The sequence below is a fragment of the Daphnia magna genome, linkage group LG10, assembly GCF_020631705.1.
Source record: "Daphnia magna isolate NIES linkage group LG10, ASM2063170v1.1, whole genome shotgun sequence".
Taxonomy (NCBI): domain Eukaryota; kingdom Metazoa; phylum Arthropoda; class Branchiopoda; order Diplostraca; family Daphniidae; genus Daphnia; species Daphnia magna.
In genome coordinates this window covers 2650361-2677067 of record NC_059191.1, presented here as the reverse complement: position 1 = coordinate 2677067, position 26707 = coordinate 2650361, and the positions used below count along the sequence as shown (strand labels likewise).

The following is a 26707-nucleotide window of genomic DNA, read 5'->3' as shown; positions in this document are numbered from 1 at the left end:
ACACTAGACTGGGTGAACAGCCCAGTGTTGACTAACGAAGAATTACAATTGATGGGGTTTTATACGACAAACAAAGTCAACGCGATCACCAACGCAAGGTGAGCGTAATGAAAGGATGGAAAGGAAAATGACTTGTTTCCAGGAATGAGAGGGAGGATATTTTTCCAAGAAAGAGTGAGCTGATGCATTCCTTACAATAAGCTCTCTTTCTTCTATAGCCTTGTCAACTTCATCTAGGTGATGAGCAATTGCCTTGATGTCAGCGATATGCGTTTTCATATCATTGCCCTCCTTGTATTGGTATTGATAGAATCTGGCCTGAAGATCGTAGAGATTGTCTGAGGCTTGCTCGAGATGTTGGGCAGATAGAACCTGCCACATCTGATATGCTGATGTGCAGTCTATGAGAATCCTTTGCTGAGATACTTCAATCGTGGACAAGATATAGCCCCTTGCCTTACAATCTCTTTGTTTCCAGCTCGCAATGGCATCTGCGTTGGCAAGATTGCCAGCAAGATTCTGCTTGTTGAAAGAGAAAAGAGTTGAAAGATAAATGGTGTCTAAAGTGAACAAAGCTAATTTAGACTTTTTATACCATATCGGGAAGTAGTTCTTCTCCCTGGACAATGCCAAACAAGTTGTGTTGTTCGAGAAGAACCCATAGTCCTAACTTCCACACAGAGAAATTTATGCCATCATATGTAGCAATATGTGCTGTTTCTTTTGAGTTTGACATAGCGCTTGTAGTGTTCTATCGCGTCAATTCTGGGCCCATAACCTGTTGGGAATATGGTGTGAAATGTAACTCCATTTAGTAACAGCACATATATGTGTATATATAATTCTCTCATAGACGTATCACCTCTTGGTGTAAAAGATATTGAAACTTACCTAAATAAACTTGTAGGAATTAAACAAGATATAAGTAGAGTACAATGATGATGAAACACTTGTCTATTCAACACGAGGTGAGAAGATTACACACAGAATATGGTACAGAATAGTAGTCAAGTGATATAGCAGACAGAAACGAGATCAGACAGAATAAACAGTGTTGCCAGATTGTTAATAAAGGATACACGCATCTGTATTTCCAACAGTATGAAGAGGCGAAAGGAATTTTCCATGACCGCTACTGAGACAATAGACTCTCGGTAAGCGACCCAAAGTTCGTCGCTAGAAATAGAACATCCTCTTGGTAATTGACCATTGATGGTTTTGATGACTTTGTTGATTTTAGCTGGAGAGATGATTTGAGGGGCCAAATGCCCGTTGGCTAGGAGACTAAAACCGACGTCGAGGCTATCAGCCAGGTGTTGTAGCCACAGCAAGATTTGATTCATTGCTTCAAATGTTTCATCCAGTTGGAAAAAATATTAGAAGTGACTCAGTTCTACGTTTTCCATGTCAGCTATTTTTTCCATAATGTTTGTGGTCACATTTTTCAGCATGGAGTATTGGCCTCGTAGTTCTCTAATTAAGTTTGCGTTAGTTCTTGTTTCCCACAGTGATTCATTCAAAACTGTTGCTTGCTTGTCGAAAATATGGATTACTTTTCGTTGATTTCGGGAGAGAAGTTGAGTTTGATTGTTCAGCTCTTCCAAATCTTTCTGTGTCGACACTTCAAAAAGCCATTGAAGGATTGTTCCTCCCCCGTCAACGAGACTTTTACGATTTCTTTGGTTTGTATTCAAGGCTTTTTTATATTTGATAATTAATCTGCCGCGTTCTCCATTTCTTTCAGGAAAGACTACATTCTGTTGGTGATTCCCTTGGCTGCTATTTTTCGGGGTCTTGAACCTTGATTCTTCCATCTTTCTGCTGGAGGAGAGGAGGTCACTTCATTACCGGTAGTGTCAGGTGACACGGGAATTCCCTCAGATACTGTTACTTCTTCTTCAGGTTAAGGTTGTGAATGAACTGAATCGCCGAAATTCCCGGCGAGGCCAAATTCTTCTCTACGTTCGACGCGGCCAACGGGAATTATCAAATCCCCCTGTCACCCGCATCGCAACACCTGACCGTTTTGATGACTCCATGGGGAAGATATAAATACCTGCGTGCGCCGATCGGCGGTGGAATGGGGTACGCACTGCTCCAGCTCCACGGATCTACAGGGAAACTCGTCGACGTGAATTTGCGTTGGTGTACCAAAACGGAATTCCAATATGCCATAGTGGAGCTGGAGCTCACCGCGGTCGAGTGGGCGATGCGGAAATGCCGTCTCTACCTACTAGGTCTGCAGGGGTTCCAGCTCGTTGTCGACCACCAAGCCCTAGTTACCATCTTGGACAAGTACACCTTAGACGCTGTAAAGAATCCCAAGCTGCAGCGCCTCAAGGAGCGCTTATCGCCATTCGTCTTTACCCCGGCGTGACGCAAGGGACGCACCCACTCCATTCCAGACGCTCTCTCCAGAGCACCAGTGAATGACCCCGGCCCCGACGACGAGGCCACCAATTCCGATGTCCAAGCATTCGCCAGACGCGTAATGGTCTTCCAAATCAATAGCATGGAATCGGCCACCGACGACGAGGTGACCGCGGAGACGCCCCACCTACCAGATCGCCTCCTAGACGAACTGAGAGAAGCCGCCGCATCAGATCCGGACTATAACGTGCTCATGACGGCCGTCGCAACCAGTTTCTCCGCCCCCCGTCATCAAACGGCTCAGTATATCCGCCAGTACTGGTTAATCCGCGAAGAATCGGTGGTGGACGACGGGCTCGTCTTATTCGGCCTCCGCATCGTCATCCCTGGATCGGCCCGCAAAGACGTTCTACACAAACTTCACGCGGCCCATCAAGGGATCGTCCGGATGAAGCGACGGGCGCGCCAGACCTTATCCTAGCCCGGGATCACCAACGACCTCACGGGTGAGAGCTGCCAATCGTGCCAAGAGCGGCTGCCAGGCCAACCACAAGAGCCCCTTCTGCGCGATCCCCCGTCACGGGTGTTCGAAGACGTATCGGCGGATCTCTTCCAGGTGGGATCCTTACACTTCCTCGTCTACGCAGACAGCCTCTCCGGCTGGCCCATCGTTCATCAATGGTGGCACGACACATCGGTCCGTGAAGACACCCAGGCCATTGTCGGGAACTTCGTTGATCTGGGGGTTCCGGTTCAGATGCACCCGACAACGGCCCACAGTTCAACGCCCACAGCTTTCAAACCAAGTTGTGCCAGTGGGGAGTGGCTTGGGGCAACTCGACGCTACACTACCCCCAATGCAGCGGCCACGCAGAGGCAGTGGTCGCTGCCATGAAAGACCTGGTGACCAAAATTTCCCGCCGCGGTGATATAACGTCGGACGAGTTAGCCCGCGGTATGTTAGAATTCCGGAACACCCCCAGGGAGAACGGCCTATCTCCGGCGGAAATGGTTTTCGGCCACCCCCTACGATCCATCATTCTGCACACCGGACATCGTACGCCACCCGCTTGCAAGCGGTTATGGAGGGACGCAACCGGCAAGCTGAGCTCGACGCCGCGGTCAAGTTTAAATACGATGAACGCTCCCGGCCCCTCGCCCCCCTGCCGCTGGGTTCCCACGTCCGCGTGCGCGACCCGGCCTCAAAACTTGCGTTCATCGTTTTTACGCTCGTGGCAGTGCCGGATTACCCATTGGGCAAACCTGGGCAGCTGCCCGGGGCCCCGAGAGCTGGGAGGGGGCCTCGGCTTCTTAAGCCGGATGCGGATGCATCGCTGGAGGGGTCGTTGGCCTTGAATTAGTTGAGTCAATCATTGCGTCAGTTAGTGTCTCGATGGGTTTTATGACTGGTGTTTTGCGTAGAATTAGCACTGTTAGTTGAGAGCCAACGACTAGGACCAAAAATGAAGAAAAGTGACAGTGGAAATTTAAAAAGGAAAAAAGCAGCTGAGCGCGTTGATTTTGTAGCTTAACTTCCTAAAGTGACCTCTTTTTTTCAAAAAAATCTACTTTGCTTACTCTCAGTGAAGAGGAAATACCTGATGAAAGCTTCGAAAAGATTCAGGAAAACTGTGAAGTACCAGGTTTGACAACAAACGTATTAGATGGCCCAAGTAGGATAGACAATGAAGAATTTGAGACCATCAATCAAGCTGTGCCAAGTACTGTGGCTCTTGAAACACCATCTGAGCAAAAACCACTAACAATTTACTAACAAACAGCTAGCATACTGATAAGAATAATTTTGGGTTTCCATATGCTACCCGATTACCCGACCCCATAATGACAATAACGAGTAATGGAAAGACTATTTTGTATTGCAAAAATTGTTCTACTTCACCGGGGGGTAGGGGAGTCTACCGATGATACAGTCTACACTTTTTCAAGACATTCAATACCTAGGGCAAAAAAAAGGTGTCTGGACTGACACTACCCAACCCCCCTTATGATGATTTTGCGCCAAAACCGCCCTACCTCTCCTTAAAAAGGTAAACTATTAATATTTTCTACCCACAGATGGCTTTTTAAAAAAAAATCGGTGTTCACCTTTTTGTGCAGGATACTGTACCTTGCTATTATATCGTGGTTCAACCATGGTCTGGACTGTGGTTGAGCTTTTAGAAAAGATCTCGTTCAATTTGGTAGAGCTCAACCTTGGTTGATCTTTTAGTGAACCATAAAACGGAAATCGAGCTCAACTGTGACGAATTGGTTAACGAAAAAATACTAGTCGGGGAGCCGAGGAGGTTTTTGTCAGAAACCATTTGTACAAAGGTTTAAGACGATATTATTACTAACTAAGAAACGCTGAGAACGAAACCCTAATTCTGGTCCACCACAAATTATGCAAATATGTCACCAGGTGATCCCGAAGTCGGCACGATCAGGGACCCAAACCTCTGAAAAATATCTGTTTCTCTGACCATTCTGTTTCAGATACTTTGAAAACCGAAATGTCTGTTTTTGATTTCGGTTCTCACCTTAACACAAAAGAATTGGCCGCTTCTTTTCGGATATCGTGGTTTCAGTAGAAGGATAGGAGAAGTGGCGTTTTTTTCATGAAAAGTGGGGGTAGGGCCTACAACATCCCTGTAAAAAACAATAACAGAAGGCAGAGATAGGGGTAATACGGGCTTGTGGTATATAAGAAAAATAAGGGAGGTATAAGGCAAGATCGTTCCGATGAAGCCGTTTCTTACTCGAAATCGAACGTAGAATACAAACAACTGAAGCCCTCTGAATTCAAATTGACCTTCGAATCGAACATGTATTGATAGATTATTTTTCAAATTTCTCATTGCATCGAATCAAAAGAATGTCCTCTAATATTGAAGGAGTCAAATTATTCCGATAAGCAGAAAGAACAAACTTGAGGCTAGAGAAACATCTTTCTACACTGACTTGAGTAACAGGTACCCCATGAACAATTTCGGCTAGAATAAATAATTCTGGCATGTCAGTTCGTGCATTATACCACCACTCCAGTAAATTTTCAGTCGAATTTATTCGCGGATGACCCTCAAAGTTTTCCAGAAGGTGGTCGATTCGTTTGTTTTCAATGGTGAATGCCGGAGAAACCATAAAATTTTCACGTTCCCGCATGGCTGATTCAAACTTATCAAGGGGCCCAATGAAAGACTCAGCGTGTCCGTGTGGGAAAGAGTTATTGTTAGAGTTTCTGTCTAACCTCATTTGATGGACAGCTTGCCACAGATTGACCAAATAAGCTTTGGCTTTTACCCTCTCATCAGTAGACAGAATTACCTAACAAACAAAACATGTTAATCTTAGTTACACAAAGCGAAGCTATTTAATTTTACAACTAACCTTAATTCTAGGATCTAGATATATTGCTGATCGGAAAATATCATTATCCATCAACAAATTTTCCCGTGTTTGAAGGGCCACGGAAAAAGCTTTCGCAAATACTGTGTCGATTTCTTCTACGTCCATTTTATACGACGTCCACAATTTGTAAAAATCTCCTATGGTCAGCTGTTGCATTTGCAACCTGACTGATGCTTTTCGGGCCGGCTCGAGAACGGAGCATATCTCCTGAATGCCAATCCTTTGAATCTCACTGATCTTTAAATCTGCATGAGAATTTTCTATTTCAGTAATGAATTCCCGAAGCTCAAGAAGACGAGCTAGCATCGCAAGTGTCGAGTTCCACCTGTCGTTATCAAATAATAGTTTAAAAAAGGGACATACGACGGTTATTTATATCTCACCTGGTTTTCCCATCAAGTATTGTTTTTTTCAATTTACTACGCCGAATCGAAACCATAAACACCTGATTTTTCAAAGCTTTCATCGCCGCACGGGCTTTTCCAATTAATCTGTCAACAGATTTCAATTTAAGCGCGTCCAGCACTGCGAGTTGTAATGTGTGCGCTGCACACCGAAATCCGCGCACAACATCGCGAATGCTTTCCGAGAGTTCGTTAATAACAAGTTCTTCTTCTTCTTCGTCATTATTTATGTTCAGTTCGTCAAAATCAATGTCTTCTTCTTCTTCGTCTCCATCCAAGAAAAGTTGCACAGATTTAATCATGTTGCTGCCGTTATCAGTTGTAAGGGAATATATATGATTGGCAGAAATCCCGTAACTGAAGATGCATTCTAGCATCAATTCTTTTATATGTTCTCCTGTATGTCTCCCATACACTTCTATCATTCCAAGGGTTTTTAGAATTATTTTACCTTTTTCAGCATATTGGATGTTTATTCCAAGTATAGAACGATCAAGACGTGTGCAACAGTCAAATTTCACACATAAGAGTTTCCCAGCTACCTCTTTGGAAATAGAGGCGCGTCTATCAGATGCCACTTTAAGTATTTCTTGGCGAACGTTTTGACAATTAATCGCAAAATTAGGTTCAAGAGCTTTAATTATAGGGTCAATAATCATTTGAAAACCACTATCTTCTATTAATGAAATAGGGCGCCCATTGACAGCCACGATATTTACGCACGCTGCCATCAGTTTTTCTTTACTCATCTTAATTGTAATTTTGTTTAATTTTAATTGAGGAGAGTCTTCATGGTCTTCATTATTTTTACGCTTTCTTGCGTTTTCTTTTAATTTCATTATCTCAGAAAAAATATCAGCATGAAAGGCCCTAATATGACTTTCTAAATTAGTAGCATGTTTCCCTTTCAAAACTCGCTTGCATTCCCCTATTTTGCACCTACTTGTATTTCCAGTTGCATCGTAATCGAAGTAATTGTGACAAGGGTTTTCGTTATTCCTCCCCATGCTTACACGACACGAAATAAGAAACACGAATAACGGTGAAAACTTGGAACACACACACACACACGAACAAGGGGACGCAATATAGACCTATCCTTAAAAAACAGCTGATAGTATTGTATGAAACAGAAAAAAGGGGTAAAAAACGCCCCTCTTTCGGTGGTCTATTTGCATATTTTTCGATTTTCTGTTTGGGTTTTTCTTTGTGGCCAAAACAGGGGAGCGGGTTAAAATACCGGTATTTTTCTGTTGTTTTTTCATCGTTTCGATACGCTGGGCGTGATATAACACCAAATCTGAAATCACGGGTACAACATATTTTTTAAATTATTATATAGAGAATGGTATTGTGAGTAATAATATGAAAGGCCAGAACTGGTTTTGTGGTGCAAAATACACACCAGAACAGGGTGTGTAATAGCTTTTTTACCATAAAACCTAAAATTAGTTGTACTAAATACTAAATATACGATAAAATAGAGAAAGAAAAACTCTCTTTAAATATGCACTCCCAAAATAGATTAAGAGGTGCAAAATGATGACCAGAATGAAGTGCGTAACTTAAATTTGGGTACCGGGTAGCAAATCTTCGTGTACGGCAATGCTGCTTTCAGCCCGCGTTTTTTTTAATCTCAATGCAAGCATTGAGACCAGTATTACTAGTAACTACTAAAAAACATCTGAAATAATCAAAAGAATTCTTACATTTACTGCTATACAGTTTTTATTTAATAAAAATTTTAAACTTGGCAACGCAGTTGTCGTCTGCTATGTTGTTGGCAAAACAATTGTGACGCAATTACCTGCGCGGATTTTCAAATGTAACAAACAAGTAAAAAATGAGTTTCACCAGTGTTACCGAAGCAGATTCCACCAGGATTTGTGTTTTACATGTGAACGATGAAGTTCAATCGAAAGATAAAGTTTTGCTGTTTACGGAAACATCCTTAGCAAAGTGCAAAAATGCTGAAGTGGTGTTTCGTTTTCGTAGCAATTCAAAGTTTTCTAAAATCCAAATTCCAACAGCTCTGAGTGATAGTATTGGCTATCATGTGAAATGCTACAAAAATTACACGGCAGTTTCACAAGATGAAATAAAAGCTGCCACTGGTAAATTAGCTGAGCAAAGCTCTGAAGCACAACTTCAAGTTGTCGTAGAAAGTATTCAGCCAACACCAGGACTTGAGTCGGGTAATATTAAAATTTACTAATAGAATGTTTTCTTTTCATCTAACTTTCATTTGTGTTGGTGTGTTGAAATAGATAACTTAAACGTCGTAGTTCGCTCGTTGCGTTCTGGAGAGAAACGTAATCCAACACCAAATGTTGTTTTCGATAACAACTGTATATTCTGTGGAAAAACGCGAATAGTATTGAAAGACAAAGCTCGAGAACCTTTGAGTCAATGCCAAACTATGGATTTGAGAGGGAAAATAGAAGAGGATGCCAAACTCCTAAACGATACAAATTTTTTTGGAAAAATTACGGCGATTGGTGATTTTATCGCCAATGAAGTCAAGTATCACCGCTCATGTCGAACAGTTTATCATAACAGAGCTGACACCATTAAAAAGCAGAGTGTTAATAAAGCAGCTTTTGCCTGGCAGAGGAAAACAGATGTCTGCGAAAGAGCCTTCCAAACAACAACTGCGTTTATGGAAACCAAACTATTTTTTTTCGGTGATGTTTTGCGTATGGCAGACATTTTGAGACATTATTTTTTTGCTTTGGAAGAATTTGGCCTCTGCGATGCTGACATTGAAAAAGAAAATGCCAAAAAAATTCGTTTGGGGGAAAAATTCTTAATTCATTTTGGTGGCCGAGTGAAGTCGTTCATCCATCCAACGATTAGTATAGGAAAAATAGTTTTCAAATCCACACTTTCTATGGATGAAGCATTGAGCACAAAATTTGGTAAAGACAAGAAGATTCCCGTTCAGGTAAAGATATTTTAAAAATCGATGTATGTTGTTGATTGTATAAAGTAATATTATTTCCTTCCTTTTAGATCAGGAATGCGGCTTATATTCTTCGCAACGTCATTTTTAAGCAGCCCAAAAAAGCATTTTCTACCAAAGTAACTGTAAATGATGTGATGGAAGGAGAAGTTCAAGTTCCACCACTTCTAAAAGAGTTTTTTGAGTGCCTTGTTGCTGGTCACATCAACCCAGCCAAAATTCGAGAAGGAAAACAGATAAGAATAAAATCTTTGTGTGAAGATTCAATTTTCTCTGTCACCAATGGAAGGTAGAGACCTTCGAAACATGTTGTTCTTTCATTGGTAATGAAATCTGTAACAGAGAGCCGGAAAGTGTGTTGGGAATATATCTCGTTCCCAACATCCGACAACACGAGCTGGAAGACGGACGCGACTTCCATTACGTTTTATTGAATATGATTTGGGTGGCCCTCGCTAAGAGGCCACCATGTCACAATTTATTTTGTGTAGCCCCGCCCCTCGGCCTACCGGCCGGAAAATGTACAGGGCAAGGGGCAATCAGTTACAAAATATACCTCACACCGTCTAGACAGCAGCCAGTGCTCCCGTGTGTTCTTATTTCATCATCACATTTTTCTCTTTACTAAGGTAAGTTCAGTCACGGGCTGAACAATATCCTACATGGTCCTTCGAACCGGAGACTAATATCTTACATGGTCCTTCGAACTAGTTAAGTAATTTAAATTTACTAAGAAATTTCGCTGTAAGTAGACTGTGGGGAGACGTAACTCACCCCTAAAATTTTTTCTTTCTTTTCTTATTCGGTGAACACCACGTGTTAGCCGCAGGGCAAATTTTTCCCTTTTTTCATTTTTTGCTACTTACGTCGTAGTAACTGCGACAGTAGACGGGTAAATAATTGTCTTGTAAAAAAAAATTTTTTTTTTCTTTTCTCCTTTTTTTTCTCCACCGCGTGGTCAGTGGCGGCCATTACGGTGGGTTCAACCTAGCTCAAACTAGGAATCTTTGGAGAGACCTCCACGAAGGTTACCTCCCCGTAAAATATTTTTTTTTTGTTGAAACACTTTAATTCTTTTTTCTTTTTTTCTCGTTTGCTACTTTTTTTTCTCTTCCCTATTTCGAGCCAAAGAGTTTGAGTTTTTTTTTTTGCCTCTCACTCACGTGGTCGGTGGCGGCCATATTGGATTGAATTTCGTTACTCTTCCTTTTCAAAAAATTTTTTTTTCTTCTTCTTTGTTTTGTTGGAGGTTCCTCCATTAATTTCCCTTCTTCTCGTTTGTCCTCCGCCATAGCGGAGCACCTCGGGTCTCCAAACAAGCCTAAAAAATTAGGGACTCAGAGAAGATCAAAAGGGCGCAGAGGCGTAAGGCGGGTCTGGAAAGGCCGTGGACAGGGCCCACACTTCCGAGAAGATTCCACAACACCCCGGAAGGTCGGCGCCAAGTTGCAGTCTACAACCACCACGTGGAAGCAACCGCTGCAGCCAATCCAGATACCCAAAAGACAACAACCTCGCTCCTGGAGTCTCTTCTCCCAATAATCGTGCGGCACATGCCACTCTCGGAATTGAAGGAGGCCATCACTCCAAAGTACTCCGGAGACATCCGGTACAAACCGAAGGTAGAGGAAGGGGCGGCAGCATCAGCAACACCAATCGGGCACCCCGAACGCGATCCCGGGCCTTCAACAGCGGAAGCCCCGGATAACGACCTGATACAACTGTTCCCAGAGGAAGAACCGGAGCCCCTCCCACCACCAAGTCGTATCGAATATAATGAATTTAAGTATGGCTCGAAAATCAAAGGTGGACGCGGACATCCTCTAAACCTTCCACACCTCGACCCAACGCCTTATATTCCACCTGATACCCGAAATAAATTCCGCCCCAAAAGTATCCTGGACAAACCGCACCGCGACCCGACCCCCGTGATCAAACCCATCACCATCAACGAGACAGAAGGAAAGAAAGAAGAGAAGGAAGAAGAGAAAGAGAAAGGAAAAGAAGGACAAGAAATAGTAATAGAAGAAGAAGAAGACATCATAATTATCGAAATTGACCCTGACGATCTAATCGATCTCTACCACGAATTGTGATTGTTCTTCTGTAATAAACATAAAACTAAAAATCCATTGTTGCCATTTCCTTTTCTTTTTTCTAAACTGGAGAGTAATTTAATAATTACACTCCCTAAACGAAAAAACTTTCTCACATATTTAGAAATTAGGCAACGCCAATCTCTATTTATTTAAATTTCGAGGCAGCAAACGCCATCTAGCGCTCGAAATTCTAATCACTTTTCTCAAACTTTCAAAAAACTTTCAAAATTCCATTCTAACTGAAAGCAAACGCCATCTGGCGTTCAAATCTACAAACCTATTACTCAATTTTTTTTCCTTCCCTCTCAAATTCAAATATTTTTTTTCTTTTTCTCATCTACTGAACGCCTAGGCCATCTGGCGCTCAGAATAAGCAATCTTTTTTCCTTTTCAAAAAATTTAAACATTTTTCTTCATCTACTGAACGCCTACGCCATCTGGCGCTCAAAATAGCAAACTTTTTTCCCTTTTTAAATTGTCAAACATTTTCTTCAGAGCTGAACGTCTTACGCCATCTAGCGCTCAGATTCGAAACTCTTTCCTCCTTTTTTGTTGGTGATCTCAAAATCAAAAATTTTTTTTTTCTCTTTCAAAGAAACGAACGTCTACGCCACATAGCGTTCAAAATTACAACTTCTTTTGTACACTTCAGAAATTCTGATTTTTTCTTTTTATATTGAAGTAGTACGCCACTAATTATTATATTCTTTCCAAGAATTCCAAAATTTTCATTTATTTCATAAAAAATTGCAAATTAATGCCACCTAGCCTTTAGAAATAACGCTATGGTGGATCCCTTTTTTTTTAACTTATGATTTCTTCGCTACTCTTGAAACCTTGCTTTGAATTCTTTATGCCATTGGAGGAGCCAAATTTTTTTTGCACTCCGCTTAATGTCCAATAATCTTAGATCGTGCTAAGCCATTGTCCAAACCTCGTGACACCTGTATAACTGACAACAAAGTCGGTAAAGTGCTCTAAGTTACCGAAAGCTAACTAAGAGCCAAATTTATTCGCCACATCTCACAGTCGCCTAATAAAGGAAGGAAGAACATCCCAAGCCAGTGGAGTTTAAAAAATACGCCCACTGTTTGGAGTACAGCGAAACGCTACTCCCTTCCATTACTCGCAACTGGTGGCAACACGAAAGCTAAAAGCTTTCAATTTTTCGCCCACTTCTTTAAGGGAAATCCAGAAGTCGGACCCAGCTGTTACTACTAAGAATCAAGCAACGGAAAAGGTCGGCAAAACCCGACATCAACTGAAGAAATTTCGGTGATAGGAGCAGGAAAATCCAAGCCTCCCTTTTCTCTTTTTGCCTGAGTTCGTTCCAGCAACCAAAATAAAAATGTCACGAGGGGCATCGGCAACACGAGCAGGCCTGAAAGGCCACCTTACTAGGACGATGGACAAAATCAAGCAGTACAAAAACCTCTCCATGACGGCAGAACTGGATAACGACCTTGCAACGGAAACCGAACTCCTCAAGCAACGTTACCAGAAATTCATCAAGGCAAGCGACCAAGTTAGATGGAACTTACAATCCACTAACGCCACCGAGGAGCAAATCGAACAAGATTACTCCGCAGTGGCAGAAGTCGAAGAAGACATGAGTGCTGTACTCGCTCTAGCCAAAAACAAACGCGAGGAGTACAAACGGCAACTGGACGCTGAGTTCCAAGACCAGCAAAGAAAAGACGAGCGAAAACGGGAAGAAGACAGAAGCAAGGTGCTGCATGATTTGCTCACACAACAGCAGCAAGCCTTTGCAGCACAAGTCCTTCAGCAACAACAGGCCTACGCGCAACAAATTCAGCAGCTGATAGCTCAAAACCAAGCTACGGCACAAATTGCAGCCGCAGCCGCTGCTGCTCCAATAGCAGCCGCTTCTGCTCCAGTAGCAGCCATACCTGCACCACAATCAACACGCCTTCCCCAAAGGCAAATCAAACATTTTAAAGGAGATATCCTTGAGTGGACGTCATTCTGGGAGAGCTTTAACGCCTCCATCCACTCGTCCACAATGTCGGACGTCCAAAAATTCGACTATCTCAAAGAATATCTCAAGGGGGAAGCATACTTGTGCGTGGAAAACTTGGAACTGACTGCAGCAAACTACAACATCGCCATTGCTGAATTGAAAAGGGTCTATGCCAAACCAAAGGCCCTCATTCAAACCCATCTATGCAAATTTGATAACCTGGCTCCTGTTAAGTCTATGACAGACGTATCGGCTCTTCGAAGACTTCAGCTCACCGTCCAGTCGCACATAAATGCCTTGGAGACACTCGGGGTACAAAAAGACACCTTTGGAGGACTCCTTGGCACAAAATTAATGAAATTGCTTCCTGCAGAATTGCAGAAAGAATGGTCGAGTTCCGATGCAAACGACATCACCGACATGACAGCCCTGCTGAATTTCATCAGGGATCAAGTCGACGCTGCTGAAAGGTACAGCCGATGGAAATCGGAAACGGTTAAACTCCACAGCAGACGACAACAACTACACCAGCTGCTACAGCCTCTCAACTGGCGATTGGAGCTAGATCCCAACTAGCTCCACAAGCCAGAAGATATTCAAAACAAAGCACACAGCCATCAAATACACCACCAGGACGACAAGACAACTTCATCGTCCGACAATGCACAAGACCGTGCATTTTCTGTGGGGAAATACACTACCCCACGGTTTGTCCAGTAAACCTCAAGGACAAAAAGGCCATAATCGCCAGGCAGAAAAGGTGCGTCAGATGTTTCAGCCCTAATCACTGTTATGATCGAGTAGGCGAGTAAACGGCTCGATCGCGAATCTTTGTATTTCGCACAGGGAAACGACGACCTTCGTTCTACTCGGTCGTCACGAGACTGAGGCCTAGCTGTTAGCTCTCGGCTTGACATGGGGGCACTCTAGCGGCCAGACAGGTCACAACATCCCCCCACAAGCTTTCACAGAATGGGGAAGCGAACAAACAACGGACAAAAAAGGGAAAAAGCACACTCGAGATCTGAATTAAGAATGAAGGCGATAGGTTGCATGAAGACAGCGATAAATGGCAGGGGGAGCATGAAGTGAACATAACATAAAGTGGCTGTAATTGTTATAGATCGAGGCGATTGGGGGCTCGGCGTTCACGATGGCTACGTCGCGGGGGGGAATCAGATGATGAGCGATTGGTTGCTGGATGTGGAGCGGTTCCGTTTGCTTCCTCATCGCGAGGTGGCGTGTTCGGGCTTCCTTCAGGATCTGGGGCAACTGCGGCTCGGATCGGACGTAGGAAGCGCCGGTTTCGCCACAGGACGCTCCCGCTTGCAAATTTTACGCGATAGGAGCGGAATTTCCCGATGGCTACGATGACGCCGACTTTTTCCCATAACTTGGTTTTCTCATCTTGAATGCGGACTTCAGTTCCGATTTTGAGCGGTGCCAAAGCATGAGCGTGTGCGTCGTAGTAGATTTTCGCTTTGGCTGAAGCGGCGGCGATGCGATCACGCTCCATTGTGGCGGCTTTCCAGCGAGGTGCATATGAAGAATGGTGGGCCGGTACGATTGAACGCAGGTTGTGGACGAAGACAATTTCGGCCGGGGAAGATCCCGTTTCTCCAGGGGTGTTGCGTAGCTCTAGTAGGCCCTGGGAAAATGCTTCGGTGGAAAAATCGCCAGTGGGGGCGAGCTTGAGCACCAAAGACTCCATTGTTTTGACGGCCGCTTCGGCGTGGCCGTTGCCCTGAGGATAGTGCGGAGACGATGGGGCCGGCGCTACACCCCAACGATGAAGAAATTGCTGGAAAGATCCTGCTGCAAACTGGGGTCCGCCGTCCGAGCGGAATCGGATGGGCACGCCTAAATCGACGAAGTTCTCGGCGATGGCTGCAATGACGTCTTTGGCCGTCGGATCTCGATGCCACTTGTGTACTGCCGGCTAGCCGGACAAGCGATCGATATAGACCAGCACGTGCAGATTCCCGTGCTGGAAAAGGTCAGCCGAGACGTCCTCGAAGATGCGATGCGGTGGTGGCTCCACCAACATGGGTTCCCTGGGTAGGCTCGGGCGGACTTGCTGGCATGATTGGCACCCTTCGATGAGTAGGACTATGTCGTTGGACATTCCGGGCCAGTAAAGCGCCTGCCGCGCGCGTCGTTTCGTCCTAGTGATGCCTTGGTGGGACGAATGGAGCTTCTGGAGGATATCACGTCGCGCTGCTTGGGGCACCACGATCCGACCGTTGTATAGCACCAATCCGTCGTCGACGGAAAGATCCATGCGGATGGCCCAGAATTGACGGATGTTGGCAGACGTGTGGCGGCGCTCCGACGGAAAGCCGTTTGAAATGGCCTGGATTAACTCGTCGTAGGCCGTGTCCGTTGCGGCTAACGATCGCAAATTGTCAAGAAGTGGGTCGCGCAGGTACGGTGTAGTTTCCGGAGCCTCCTCGTCACTCACCGACTGAATGCGACGTACGATGTAGTGATGCGCGTGCGATGAGATGTCCGCGTTGACGGCGACGTCTTCTTCCGAGGGCTGGCCGACGGGGGAGCGGGATAAAGCGTCGGGAATGGAATGATCTTTACCCTTCCTCCAAATCGTGGTGAAGACAAATGGAGAGAGACGTTCTTTGAGGCGTTGTAATTTGGGGTTTTCCACCATGTCGAGAGTCTGCCGGTCCAAGATCGAGACGAGTGGCTGGTGGTCGACCAATAGTGTGAATTTCGGGAGACCTAACAGAAACAAACGACACTTGCGCACCGCCCATTCGACGGCCGCCAACTCAAGCTCGACAATAGCATAGCGTGTCTCCGGATCAGTGCACCAGCGGGAATTGCATTCCACGAGCTTCCAGATTGTGCCGTGCCGTTGCAGCAGGGCGTAGCCCAATCCGTGTTTGATTGACGCGTCCGTCTGTAGCATAGTTTCCAGCTGCGGGTCGAACTGCGTGAGGATTGGGGGACTGATGAGCGCCTTCTTGACGTCCTGGAACGCTTTTTCGTGGTCTGGGGTCCAGATGAATGGGTTGGACGTGCGTAGCAGTGGGCGGAGTGGTTCTTTTAACCCGCTTATGGAGCTGGAGAAACCGGCGAGCTGTTCCACTAGGCCTAAAAATGAGCGGAGTTCGGTGATGTCCTGTGGCCGTGGAAAGTCGGCGATTGCCTTTAATTTGTCGGGGTCCGCGCCGATGCCGCCGCGCTGGATGATGTAGCCGACCCATTTCACGCGCTCCTGAGCAAAGAAGAATTTTTTCGGATTGAACGTGAAGCCGGCGTCGCGTGCCGCTTGGAGCACGGAGCAGACGCCTCGCACGTGGGCCGGGAAGGAGCGGTCGAAGCGCAGCAGGTCGTCCACGACGCGCACGGTGTTGGATAGGTGGCTGAAAGCAGCGTCGGCTCGGCGATTGAACTCGTCGCTGCTGCAGCTCAGCCCCATGGAAGCTCGCAAGTACTTATACCGACCCCACGGGGTCATAAAGACCGTGAGGTGTTGACTGGCTTCATCCAATGGGATCTGGAAGTAACCATTTTTGGCGTCGAAGCAACTAAAGTAGACGGCGTCGCTGTCGACTTCCGATACGGCGTCGCGGGGTGTCCGAACTGGATGGGTTGGCCGGCGAACGTATCTGTTTAACCGGGTATGGTCAACGCAAACACGTAGTCTCCCATCCTGTTTCCGCAAGACGACGAGGGGGGCAGCCCAGTCGGACGGTTCGGTCACGCGGACAATAATTCCGGCGGCTTCCATATCGTCCAACATTTGTTTCACTTCCGGTCGGTCAGCATACGCAATGGGGCGGGCGCCGTTGACGTAGTACGGCACGAAGTCGTTGGTCAGCTCGATGGTCATGGCTGGTCCATCAATACAGCGTAGGCCCTGGGACTGGTCGAAAACGACGTCGAAGTGAGCCATGATGGCCGAACGGGTTTGGCTGATAAATTCCTCCGTCGGTTTTTCGGGTAGAGGGCCACCTAAGAAGGAAATAGGATCGGATGGTGGGGTGGACTGACCGACGGATCGGATGGACGATTGGTCGCCGGCTGGAAGGGGTTTAGGATAAGTGGGGTGCAAAATGCCCAGCGAAATGCAATCTACGCAAGAAAGTAGCATGCCACGTATTGCCGGGCAAAAGATCACGGTGCATTGCGCCTCGCGCGGTCCGTAGCGGACTGTAAGTTCCAGCTGTCCGATGGATAGTAGAGTGGAGGAGCGGTCTGCCTGGACGAGGTCGTATTTGGCTCCGGAAAGGTCAGTTTCGGCAAGGCCGAGGCTGTTCAACACGTCGAGACCGGCGACGGATACTTCCGCTCCCGGATCCGGAATTGCTGATGTAACTGCGGTAAATGCTCTTGCGGAGCCCGTGCGTAAATCCAGGGTGATAATTGGAGTTTTCCGGTGACCATTAGTGACCTGAAGGTTGCACACAGCAATGTGCGGCACCTTGGCCTTGAATCGGACCGATTTCTCTCGCGACGTGGACTCACTTTGCGGTCGTTTCGGGCAGCGTGGCGAAAAATGATCTGCTTCGTTGCAGATATGGCACTTCCGACCGATGGCCGGGCAAACTTCTTCCTTGTTATGGGCCGATCTGCCGCAAGTGTTGCATGTTGCTGTTCCGGGTGGCAGTGGCTGTCGACGTGGCCTGGCATTTAACGCGTTGACGGATGATTGTCCGCTTAGCGTGCGTTCGTTAGCGCGGGCGGATTCCTCTCCGCGGCATAAGTTCACCGCTTGCTGCAGGGTCGGGAAGGGGGATAGACTCAATAATTTCCTTCGCGATTCGCCGTCTCTCACGCCGGCCATGACTCGGGTCGCCAAACGCTCGTCCGAGCAATGAATACAGAGTTCCGCCGTTCCCGCCAGTCTCTTCAACCGGATAAAAAATTCGTCGAAAGTTTCGTTGGCTGATTGGTGACATTCTTCGAATGCAACGCGGTCCAATGCCACGTTTCGCTTTAGGCGAATATGGTTTGCGATGGCGTCCAAGATTTCCGATGGCAGAGTGGTATTGTTGGGCGTAAAATTCAAAGCCACCTCAACAGTTTGTTGCATCGTGGTGTCTAGCGATAGGCGGAGGGCAGCTGTCTGCTCCTCCACCGGGTAGGTCGATAGTTGGTTCAGTCGGCCAAAGTCGTCCCATCGGTTGCGCCACGTCTTGAAATCAACGAGCGGAATATCACCGTGTAATTTCTCGAGTGACGACGTATCAAGCCGACGTCTGGGAGTAGGAATTGCTGCGGTGGGGGCTAGTTGAGGTGGCGGAGGTGGAGGCGGCGGATTTGGTGGCACGATATTTCCGCGAGGGGCGTTGAGGAGAAGCTGCAGCTGATTTGATATCGTATCAAATTTGGTTTGAAGGGCGGCTTGCCCTTGCTCGAGGAAGTCGAAACGGGCTGCAGCGTCGGCGGCGGCGTCGTCTGCGTCACCCATTTTGCCGCGTACGTTGGACGAACTGGTAGGCGTGTTGGTGTAATCAAAGCGCAGCATTGAACGCAACCGGACGGAGCACTGTGTCACACGATGTCGCAGGATAAACTTTGGTCGACGTAACGACGACGCAAGATGGCGGGGCTAAACCATGGGATGTTGAGAACGACCACGCGAAAGGGGAGTGGAAGGGCGATAACGGGCAATTCGTACGTGTGGTGGCTTCCAGTTAGTCAAAGAGATTTGGGGAAAAAAAAACACACAGAGGGAATACGAACGTGTTTCTACAACTGCACCATGTTATGATAGAGTAGGCGAGTAAACGGCTCGATCGCGAATCTTTGTATTTCGCACAGGGAAACGACGACCTTCGTTCTACTCGGTCGTCACGAGACTGAGGCCTAGCTGTTAGCTCTCGGCTTGACATGGGGGCACTCTAGCGGCCAGACAGGTCACAACAATCACGAAACTTCAAACTGCCCCACCAACTACTTATGCAAACACTGCCAGGCGACACACCACACCGCCCTCTGTGACAAAATGGTGACAAGATTTGCACACACTGGAAACAATGCCCCAACGAACGTCATGGCATCTGTCTCCAGTGCAAACACCTACGGCGATCTCGTGGTGAAAACGGCAACAGTGATGGTGGTAGGCCCCAATGGTAAAGAAACCAGGGCAATATTATTTATTGATGATGGCAGCCATAGATCCTGGGTCACCAGATCTATTTCGAAATCGCTGAATTTGAAGATAGTGGCTGTGGAAAATATCGGGACGAGAGTCTTCAAACAAAGAAAACCCAATCCAGTAGAGCAAATCAACACAGTGGAATTGACAGTTCGGGGCACCTGGAAAGGAGCCCCACTCGTCAAAATAACAGCCCTGGAAACGGACTACATCGGAGACACTGGACCCTACTCCCACACGGCATTCGCAAGACACCTGTGGTTGGAAGACGAAAAAATGGCTGACGACAGGTTTGAAACCAACAGCCAAGAAAAAGAAGTCGGCATTTTAATCGGAGTCGACCAAATGTTTAAAATCATTCCTAACGAACCGGCTATCCAAAGTCCGAGAGCATACAACACAAAACTAGGTCGCATGATAGCTGGACCTTCGAAGGAAAAAAGATCGAAAAAAGAAAAGGCAATAATCCAGCAAATGCTACAATGCAGTAGCTTTTCCAATCATCAGACAGTATCATCGTACGCAGCCAGATGTCTCGATTCAGAATTTTATTTTACGAATCCCTCCGAAGATATGGACGTAATGGGAGCCGGCAAGGAGGCCAAAGAATTTTCGCCCGCCCAGCCGAGGCCTACGGAAGAAATTTCCAGCCAGGAGCTCAACCATACCTCCAAAAACAAAAAGGAAAAACGGAAAATCGTAAAAGAAGAATTGAAACGGCAAACGGACTTTGACTTATCTCTGTTCTGGAAGCTGGAACACTTTGCCATTTTAGACGATTGTGATGCAGTGGAGCCAGACGATGCTCTCAGCTCCTTTGGCGACAAAATCACCCGTCAAAAAGATGGGCGATACTGCACCCCAATCCCGTGGAAAACGGACAAATGGAGGCTAGAAAAGAATTTCCTGATGGCAAAAGGAAGACTGGAGAGTCTATTGAAAAGACTCAAAAGAACACCAGAACTTCTATCAGCCTACCATAAGGAAATAGACCAGCTTCGCGTCCAAAACTTCGTAGAGGAGGCAGACCAGAATTACGAAGGACTCCACACTTATCTGCCACACCATCCTGTCATCCGACAGGACAAAAAATCCACGAAGATTCGACTGGTATTCGACGGGGCGGCAAAATCAAAGTATGGCCCAAGCCTCAACGATGTCTTAGAAACCGGCCCGAACCTAAATCCCGATCTGCTAGCCGTCTTAATGCGATTCCGTTTGAACAAAATCGCATGGATAGCAGACATCGAAAAAGCTTTCTTAAACATCGCCCTGCATCCTGAAGACGCCGAAGCTGTCAGATTCCTGTGGATCACGGAGCCAGAAACGCCAAATTCGCCTCTAGTGGCATACAAGTGGAAACGAGTCCCATTTGGGCTCAGCTCCAGCCCATTTTTGCTGCGAGCTACCCTAAACAAACACCTAGACGGCATGGAATCAATCTACTCCACCACAGTAAGACAGCTCAAGGAGCAAATTTATGTTGACGACTACCTTGGAGGCGCCGACAACATTTCCACAGCCAAAACCAGGATACAGGAGACGAAATCCATCTTCCAGGAGGCAAAACTCAACATGCGAAGTTGGGTCACCAACGACAAAACAGTTCGCAAATTTCTCAGTGAAAAGGGGCTCATCAACCCCATAGTGAAAATTTTTACTCAGAAACTGGAAGAAGGTCAGCCTAAGGTCCTAGGGATTCGATGGGATACCGAATCTGACACCTTCCAATTCGATCCCGCACCTATCATCGAAGCTGCGACAGAATTGGGAGAACTAGTGACCAAAAGAAATATTTTAAGAATATCGGCAAGAGTATTCGATCCCATTGGGTTTCTAGCACCCACAACGCTCCTGCTGAAAATAATCTACCAGAAACTTTGGGAAGCCGAAATTGACTGGGATGTGGAAGCGCCTCCTGAAATACGGAAGACATGGATAGCAGCCATGACTGGGTTGAACGAGTTTGCCAACTTAAAAATCCCACGTTGGATAGGCTACTCGAAAAGGGTCATAAAAAATGCAGAAATTCATGTCTTCGGCGACGCATCCGAGGCCGCTTATGGAGCCGTTGCCTACGCAAGGCTACAAAGCAAAAACGGCGACACAGTCATCCATTTTCTTGCTAGCAAGACAAAAGTGGCGCCTCTCCCAAAGAAAAAGGTCACCTTACCAAGATTGGAGCTTTTAAGCTCACTTTTGGCGGCACGATTGGGAGAAAAACTCAAGAACTTTCTCCACATCGAATCGTGGCGAACTATATTCTGGGCTGACTCTCTAGTGGCACTTGGCTGGATCCGAGGAGACACCAACAGGTGGAAACCATTCGTCAGGAACCAAGTCGATGCTATTAAGAAACTTTCTGGCCCAAATTGGTGGCGGCACTGTCCAGGCGTCCAAAATCCTGCGGATCTCGCCTCGCGGGGAGCGCCAGCCGCAACGCTGGTACACTCCGAGCTATGGTGGAACGGACCATCATGGCTGAAAGAAGACGAAACCAAATGGCCGGATTCAACGCCCGAGGTAGAAGAACCCAGTATCCATGAAAGAATCGAAGCGGAAGCAAAACCAAAAACCGTCACCATGTCGGTAGCTTCCGTGGAGCCAGACACTCCAGTGGAATGGCACCTGGATCGAATTCCGTCTTGGAATCGACTACTCAGAAGAACTGCTTGGATACTGAGATTCGCCTCCAAAAACCGCCCCACAAACGCCACACAAGTGAAGACTCCAATCAAGACAGGAGACGGAAAACAGATAATGGTAGAACATCTAAAAGTAGAGGAACTGACGAATGCAGAGCTATTTCAGGATCTGCAAGAAGGGCGGCAACCGCACCATAAGGAGAAAATTGCCGCACTCCGACCCGTGTGGGACGCAAGAGACAAGTTGATTAGAATAACAGGAAGAGTAGAGCTAGCGCTAAGAGACAGGGAGATTGAACCCGCCATCTTGCTTCCCGCTCAACATCCAGTCGTCAAACTAATCATCCAAGATCGACACGTCTCGCTAAAACACGCTGGAGTTAAAACCACTCTATCGGATCTAAGAGAACGTTTTTGGATCATCAAAGGACGCCAACAGACCAAATCAGTCTGGCACGCCTGCGTCAAGTGCCAACGGCTATCTTCACTGCCATTCAGAGAAATAGCTGCACCTCTACCGATTAATCGACTGAAACAAGCGAAAGCCTTCGAAATCACGGGTGTTGATTTCGCAGGGCCGCTATATTACAAACACCCAACATTGCGTAAGAAACGCAAGCAAACGGATCCTACATCCTCCACGGATCCCTCGCAAACGGATGGTTCGGCTTTGGAGCCTACGGTAGACCCTCCAGCGATGGAGCCCATTGAAGAACCTCCAACCACAGAACCATCGGAGGAAAATGAAGAAAATCTCCAATTGGACGAATCCTCAGCCAAAAAGAAAGGCACAATTAAACAGCCAAAGAGCTATGCCTGCCTATTTACCTGTGCTGTAACGAGGGCCGTCCATCTGGAGCTAACAAAAACGATGTCCGCGCGCGACTTCCTCCTCGCATTTCGAAGATTTTCCGCCAGGAGAGGTAGCGTCTCCATCATGTATTCGGACAATGCCCAAACCTTCAGATGCGTCTCGAAACACTTGAAAGTCTTAAGATCCGACCCAGCGATCCACGACCTTCTGGCAATGCGGAAAACCGAATGGATTTTCTCGGCCAGCCTAGCCCCATGGTGGGGAGGGTTCTGGGAGCGCATGGTGCGGACGATGAAGGATTTGTTGAGGCGCTCCAATGGTCGTGCATGTCTGGAATACGACGAGCTAGAGGTTAGTCTCATTGAAACCGAGAGCGTGGTGAATGCACGGCCACTAACCTACGTGGCAGAAGGGAGCGACGACCCGCTCCCCATCACCCCGAACCAGTTTCTCAACAATAGGCGTTCGAACTGCACTCCGCCGGAGCCAGCCGAAAACCTCATGGCTCCCGACGCAACCAATTTGAAACTGCTGGAAATGGATCGTCAACGTAGGGAGTATGTCAGCGATATCTGCGAACGATTTGTGACGGATTACCTTCTCCAAATCGACAAGTTCCACTGTAAAGGGGGACCCGGCCGCAAGATCCGGGTAGGAGAAGTTGTCATCATTCACGATGACAACACCAAGCGCCTTATGTGGACGATAGGAGTAGTGAAGGAGCTAATCACTAGCAGAGACGGGTTGATCCGTTCGGTTATGGTCAAGACGCCGAACGGGAATCTTATCAACCGTGCCATTCAATCGTTACACCCCTTAGAGCTACGTGAGGATCAGCCGGACGACGTCATTCCACCTACGCCAGAGCTGGAATTGGAACCAGAAGAAGCAACTCCACCCGTGGCCGCCGCAGATCCAGTCGAGCAGGGAGAGCCGTGGACCACGGGCTCTGGTGGGGAGTGTGTTGGGAATATATCTCGTTCCCAACATCCGACAACACGAGCTGGAAGACGGACGCGACTTCCATTACGTTTTATTTCATATGATTTGGGTGGCCCTCGCTAGGAGGCCACCATGTCACAATTTATTTTGTGTAGCCCCGCCCCTCGGCCTACCGGCCGGAAAATGTACAGGGCAAGGGGCAATCAGTTACAAAATATACCTCACACCGTCTAGACAGCAGCCAGTGCTCCCGTGTGTTCTTATTTCATCATCACATTTTTCTCTTTACTAAGGTAAGTTCAGTCACGGGCTGAACAATATCCTACAAAGTGATTGAAGTCCTCAACAAACTGGGACACGGTATAAATTATCACGCAGCAGAAGAACTCGAAACAGAGCTAACCTTTTCTACATGTCGTGAATCAAGACTTTTACCGTGGGGTTTAGAACGTCAACAACATCTACAAACTGGTAAATGTGAACATGCTTCTTACTTCAAGATAAAGATTAACAAAATTAGTATGGGTTATATAATTATAGGAGTCGCCTTTGACAACTACGATCGATTTGTGGAAACCCTTACTGGGAAAGACACACTTCACGATACCGTAGGTATCGTGTATCAAGATGTCTCTGAATGTATCCAGGAAAATCCGGACGAAGATGAAGTCAATCCGGAGGACAATGAAGACAACCAAGCAACATCATTTGACGGAAGACGACCGTCATACGACCGGACTATACTGATTGAGCTCAGTTTAGGTTCGGGTTGAGCTCAAAAGTTGACGATAAAACGCACCCATAGTTGGTTTACGGACGAGTCGGCCCGACCTAGTTAATTGCCCGTCAGATGGCAGTTCGTGATCCGCAACATCTGTTAAAGTCAACCATCGTCAGCAAGGTAGACCGAAAGTAGTAATGGAGAAGCTGAGAATACAACTGGTCTACAGCAGAGAAGCAACGTTTTAACAGGTTGCTGAGTAAGTTAATTTCTTTTTTGAGTTACCAAATTGTTATTGCATGCAAAAAAATCGTGTTTTTGGTGATCGTTTTCAAGCGGCTCCTCCTGCCGTCCAATGGGCATCTATTTCATCTAATGATAAATTGGGCAGCCAAAGTCTAACACCAGGAAGCTTGACTGAAAGTATTGATGGTGGTCTAACATTGGAGGTCCCTGAACTGTCGTCTGCTAGGTGATTCGTCTGCTATTTCCACGGACAAATTTTGGGGCACTCGCTAGGGGCGCTGACTACCCGGATCAGTCATAACATTCCCTCCAAAACGTTGTCAACAATGGGGAGAGTAGTCGCTTGTGACTGTTTTCCGCGGATGCTGGATTAAAAATTCAAAATATACTACAAAAAAAAAGGAAACCTGAATCAATTCCTCTTCGTATTACATACCTTAATATACATTAATACACATTAATTGACCATCTTAGACAGTTTGCGCAGCTTATGCTGCTCTTCTTTTAATTTCTGACTAAAGGTACGTTCACACGACATAAATTATTAATTTGTTGCACTAATCACTTACTAAATCGCAGGATAACTGGTGGTCCGAAAACACGCAAGGCTTAGGCGATGAAGAAGAGCCAGCCAAAGAAGAGGAAGAAGTTCCTTGCGTTCGTCCAACTAAACCCAAGACCCGCAAACAGAAAATCAGAACCAAGGCTCTGAAATGGCAAGACTGCGGCGAAAGAAACTGAAAGCAGCTAAAAAGCGTTTGCTGGAACTTGACAGGTAGTTTTGATCTGTTTAAATATGAATATCGTTTCCTATTGTCCATCCCTTTTTCATTAGACAGAGGTAAATTCGCCGTGAAATTCGAAGTCTGAAGAGCTGACTGCCAAGTGGATTGAAATAAGAAAGAAGAAAAAAGAGGCCAAAATGTTTAAGTCAGCCATGCTGGGCTGACATAAATACGTGCCCCCGCCAATTGAGGTGAACCTCAGTTATGAGATTACTGGCACTCTTCATGGATTGAAAACAGAAGGCTCCGGCTATTAATTTCATGATTTAAAAGATAAGCGCATCTTCTATTTTAACATGCAATATCTTTCCTTATCCAGGCCATGTCTTGATCGAGCGGTTTAAATCAATTCAGCGACACAACATAATTGAGCCCCGAGTCGGACAGACGGTCGTGTTCAAGTACAAGCATCAAGTCTTTACAAAACGCAGCTACTGGGAGCCTAGGGGTCTTAAAGCGGGTAATCGTAACGAGTAAAAACTCCCGTACAATAAGATGATGCGTTTAATGTGAATGACACAGTTGCCATTGCAATAAAAAAATATGTCGCGTTCGCCTATTTATTTGTTCTATCATTGTTTTCTTTTCTGAGTAAAACCAAAGGAGGGGGGAGGGATAGCTATCCCATGGTTGCTTCGAAAACCACCCTTCTTCTAAAATAGCAGCGGCACTAAAGTTTTCCCGCCATTCAGAGGGGGTGCATATTTAGGGAGTCGGGTTACAGTACAAACGCACGGCAACTGATAAAATTTACTGACACTAGCAACGACGCGTCTTATGTTCTGACTAGTAATTTTGGGCCCGTCCAGGGCCGGGAGATAGGTGGCGCTAGCGTATTTTTAACGCTTTTCTCGCCATTTAATTCTGCCAAACTGTTAACGTTAAATTTTTGCCCGTCTACTCTTAAAGCTTTCTGCGTTCCCATTTTTTGCCCGACGACCCGTTCACTGTCTCTACCCGCCAAGATGTCCGCCTAGTTGCCCGTCCTCTCCCTCATAGTCTGCACGTCAACCTATTTTGCCTCCCAAAACGACCGCTGTAGGTGCCCGTCGTCCCAGTCGGTGGCCCTGCCCGTTTAAACCCTCACAGTGTCAGCCCGTCAAATCGCTACCTGTATATGCCCGTCTAATATCTCACAGTCTCTGCCCATCGGCCCAATCTCTGTCCACTAAAACGCCCCTGTAGTGGACCGTCTGCCCTGTCCTT

The 26707-nt window shown here is 46.5% G+C and overlaps 4 protein-coding genes across 4 annotated transcripts; 1 reads left to right on the top strand and 3 right to left on the bottom strand.

Annotated features, from left to right (window-relative positions):
- Window positions 1–5208: 5208 nt before the first annotated feature.
- On the bottom strand, window positions 5209–7189 carry LOC123476926. The gene is made up of 5 exons (XM_045179936.1): window positions 7126–7189; window positions 6333–6600; window positions 6162–6269; window positions 5758–6103; window positions 5209–5694 (listed from the first exon to the last, which is right to left on the bottom strand). Exons 1-5 carry the CDS (start codon window positions 7187–7189, stop codon window positions 5209–5211), a joined length of 1272 nt encoding a protein of 423 aa, XP_045035871.1.
- Window positions 7190–14341: 7152 nt separating this feature from the next.
- LOC123476893 lies at window positions 14342–14740 on the bottom strand. The gene has a single exon (XM_045179838.1). It carries the CDS (start codon window positions 14738–14740, stop codon window positions 14342–14344), a length of 399 nt encoding a protein of 132 aa, XP_045035773.1.
- Window positions 14741–17073: 2333 nt separating this feature from the next.
- Window positions 17074–18715, bottom strand: LOC123476925. Its single transcript, XM_045179935.1, has 3 exons — window positions 18176–18715; window positions 17366–17638; window positions 17074–17199 (listed from the first exon to the last, which is right to left on the bottom strand). The coding sequence occupies exons 1-3, from the start codon at window positions 18713–18715 to the stop codon at window positions 17074–17076; spliced, it is 939 nt and encodes a 312-aa protein (XP_045035870.1).
- Window positions 18716–20257: 1542 nt separating this feature from the next.
- Window positions 20258–21833, top strand: LOC123476924. Its single transcript, XM_045179934.1, has 2 exons — window positions 20258–20995; window positions 21630–21833. The coding sequence occupies exons 1-2, from the start codon at window positions 20258–20260 to the stop codon at window positions 21831–21833; spliced, it is 942 nt and encodes a 313-aa protein (XP_045035869.1).
- The last annotated feature ends 4874 nt before the right edge of the window (window positions 21834–26707 follow it).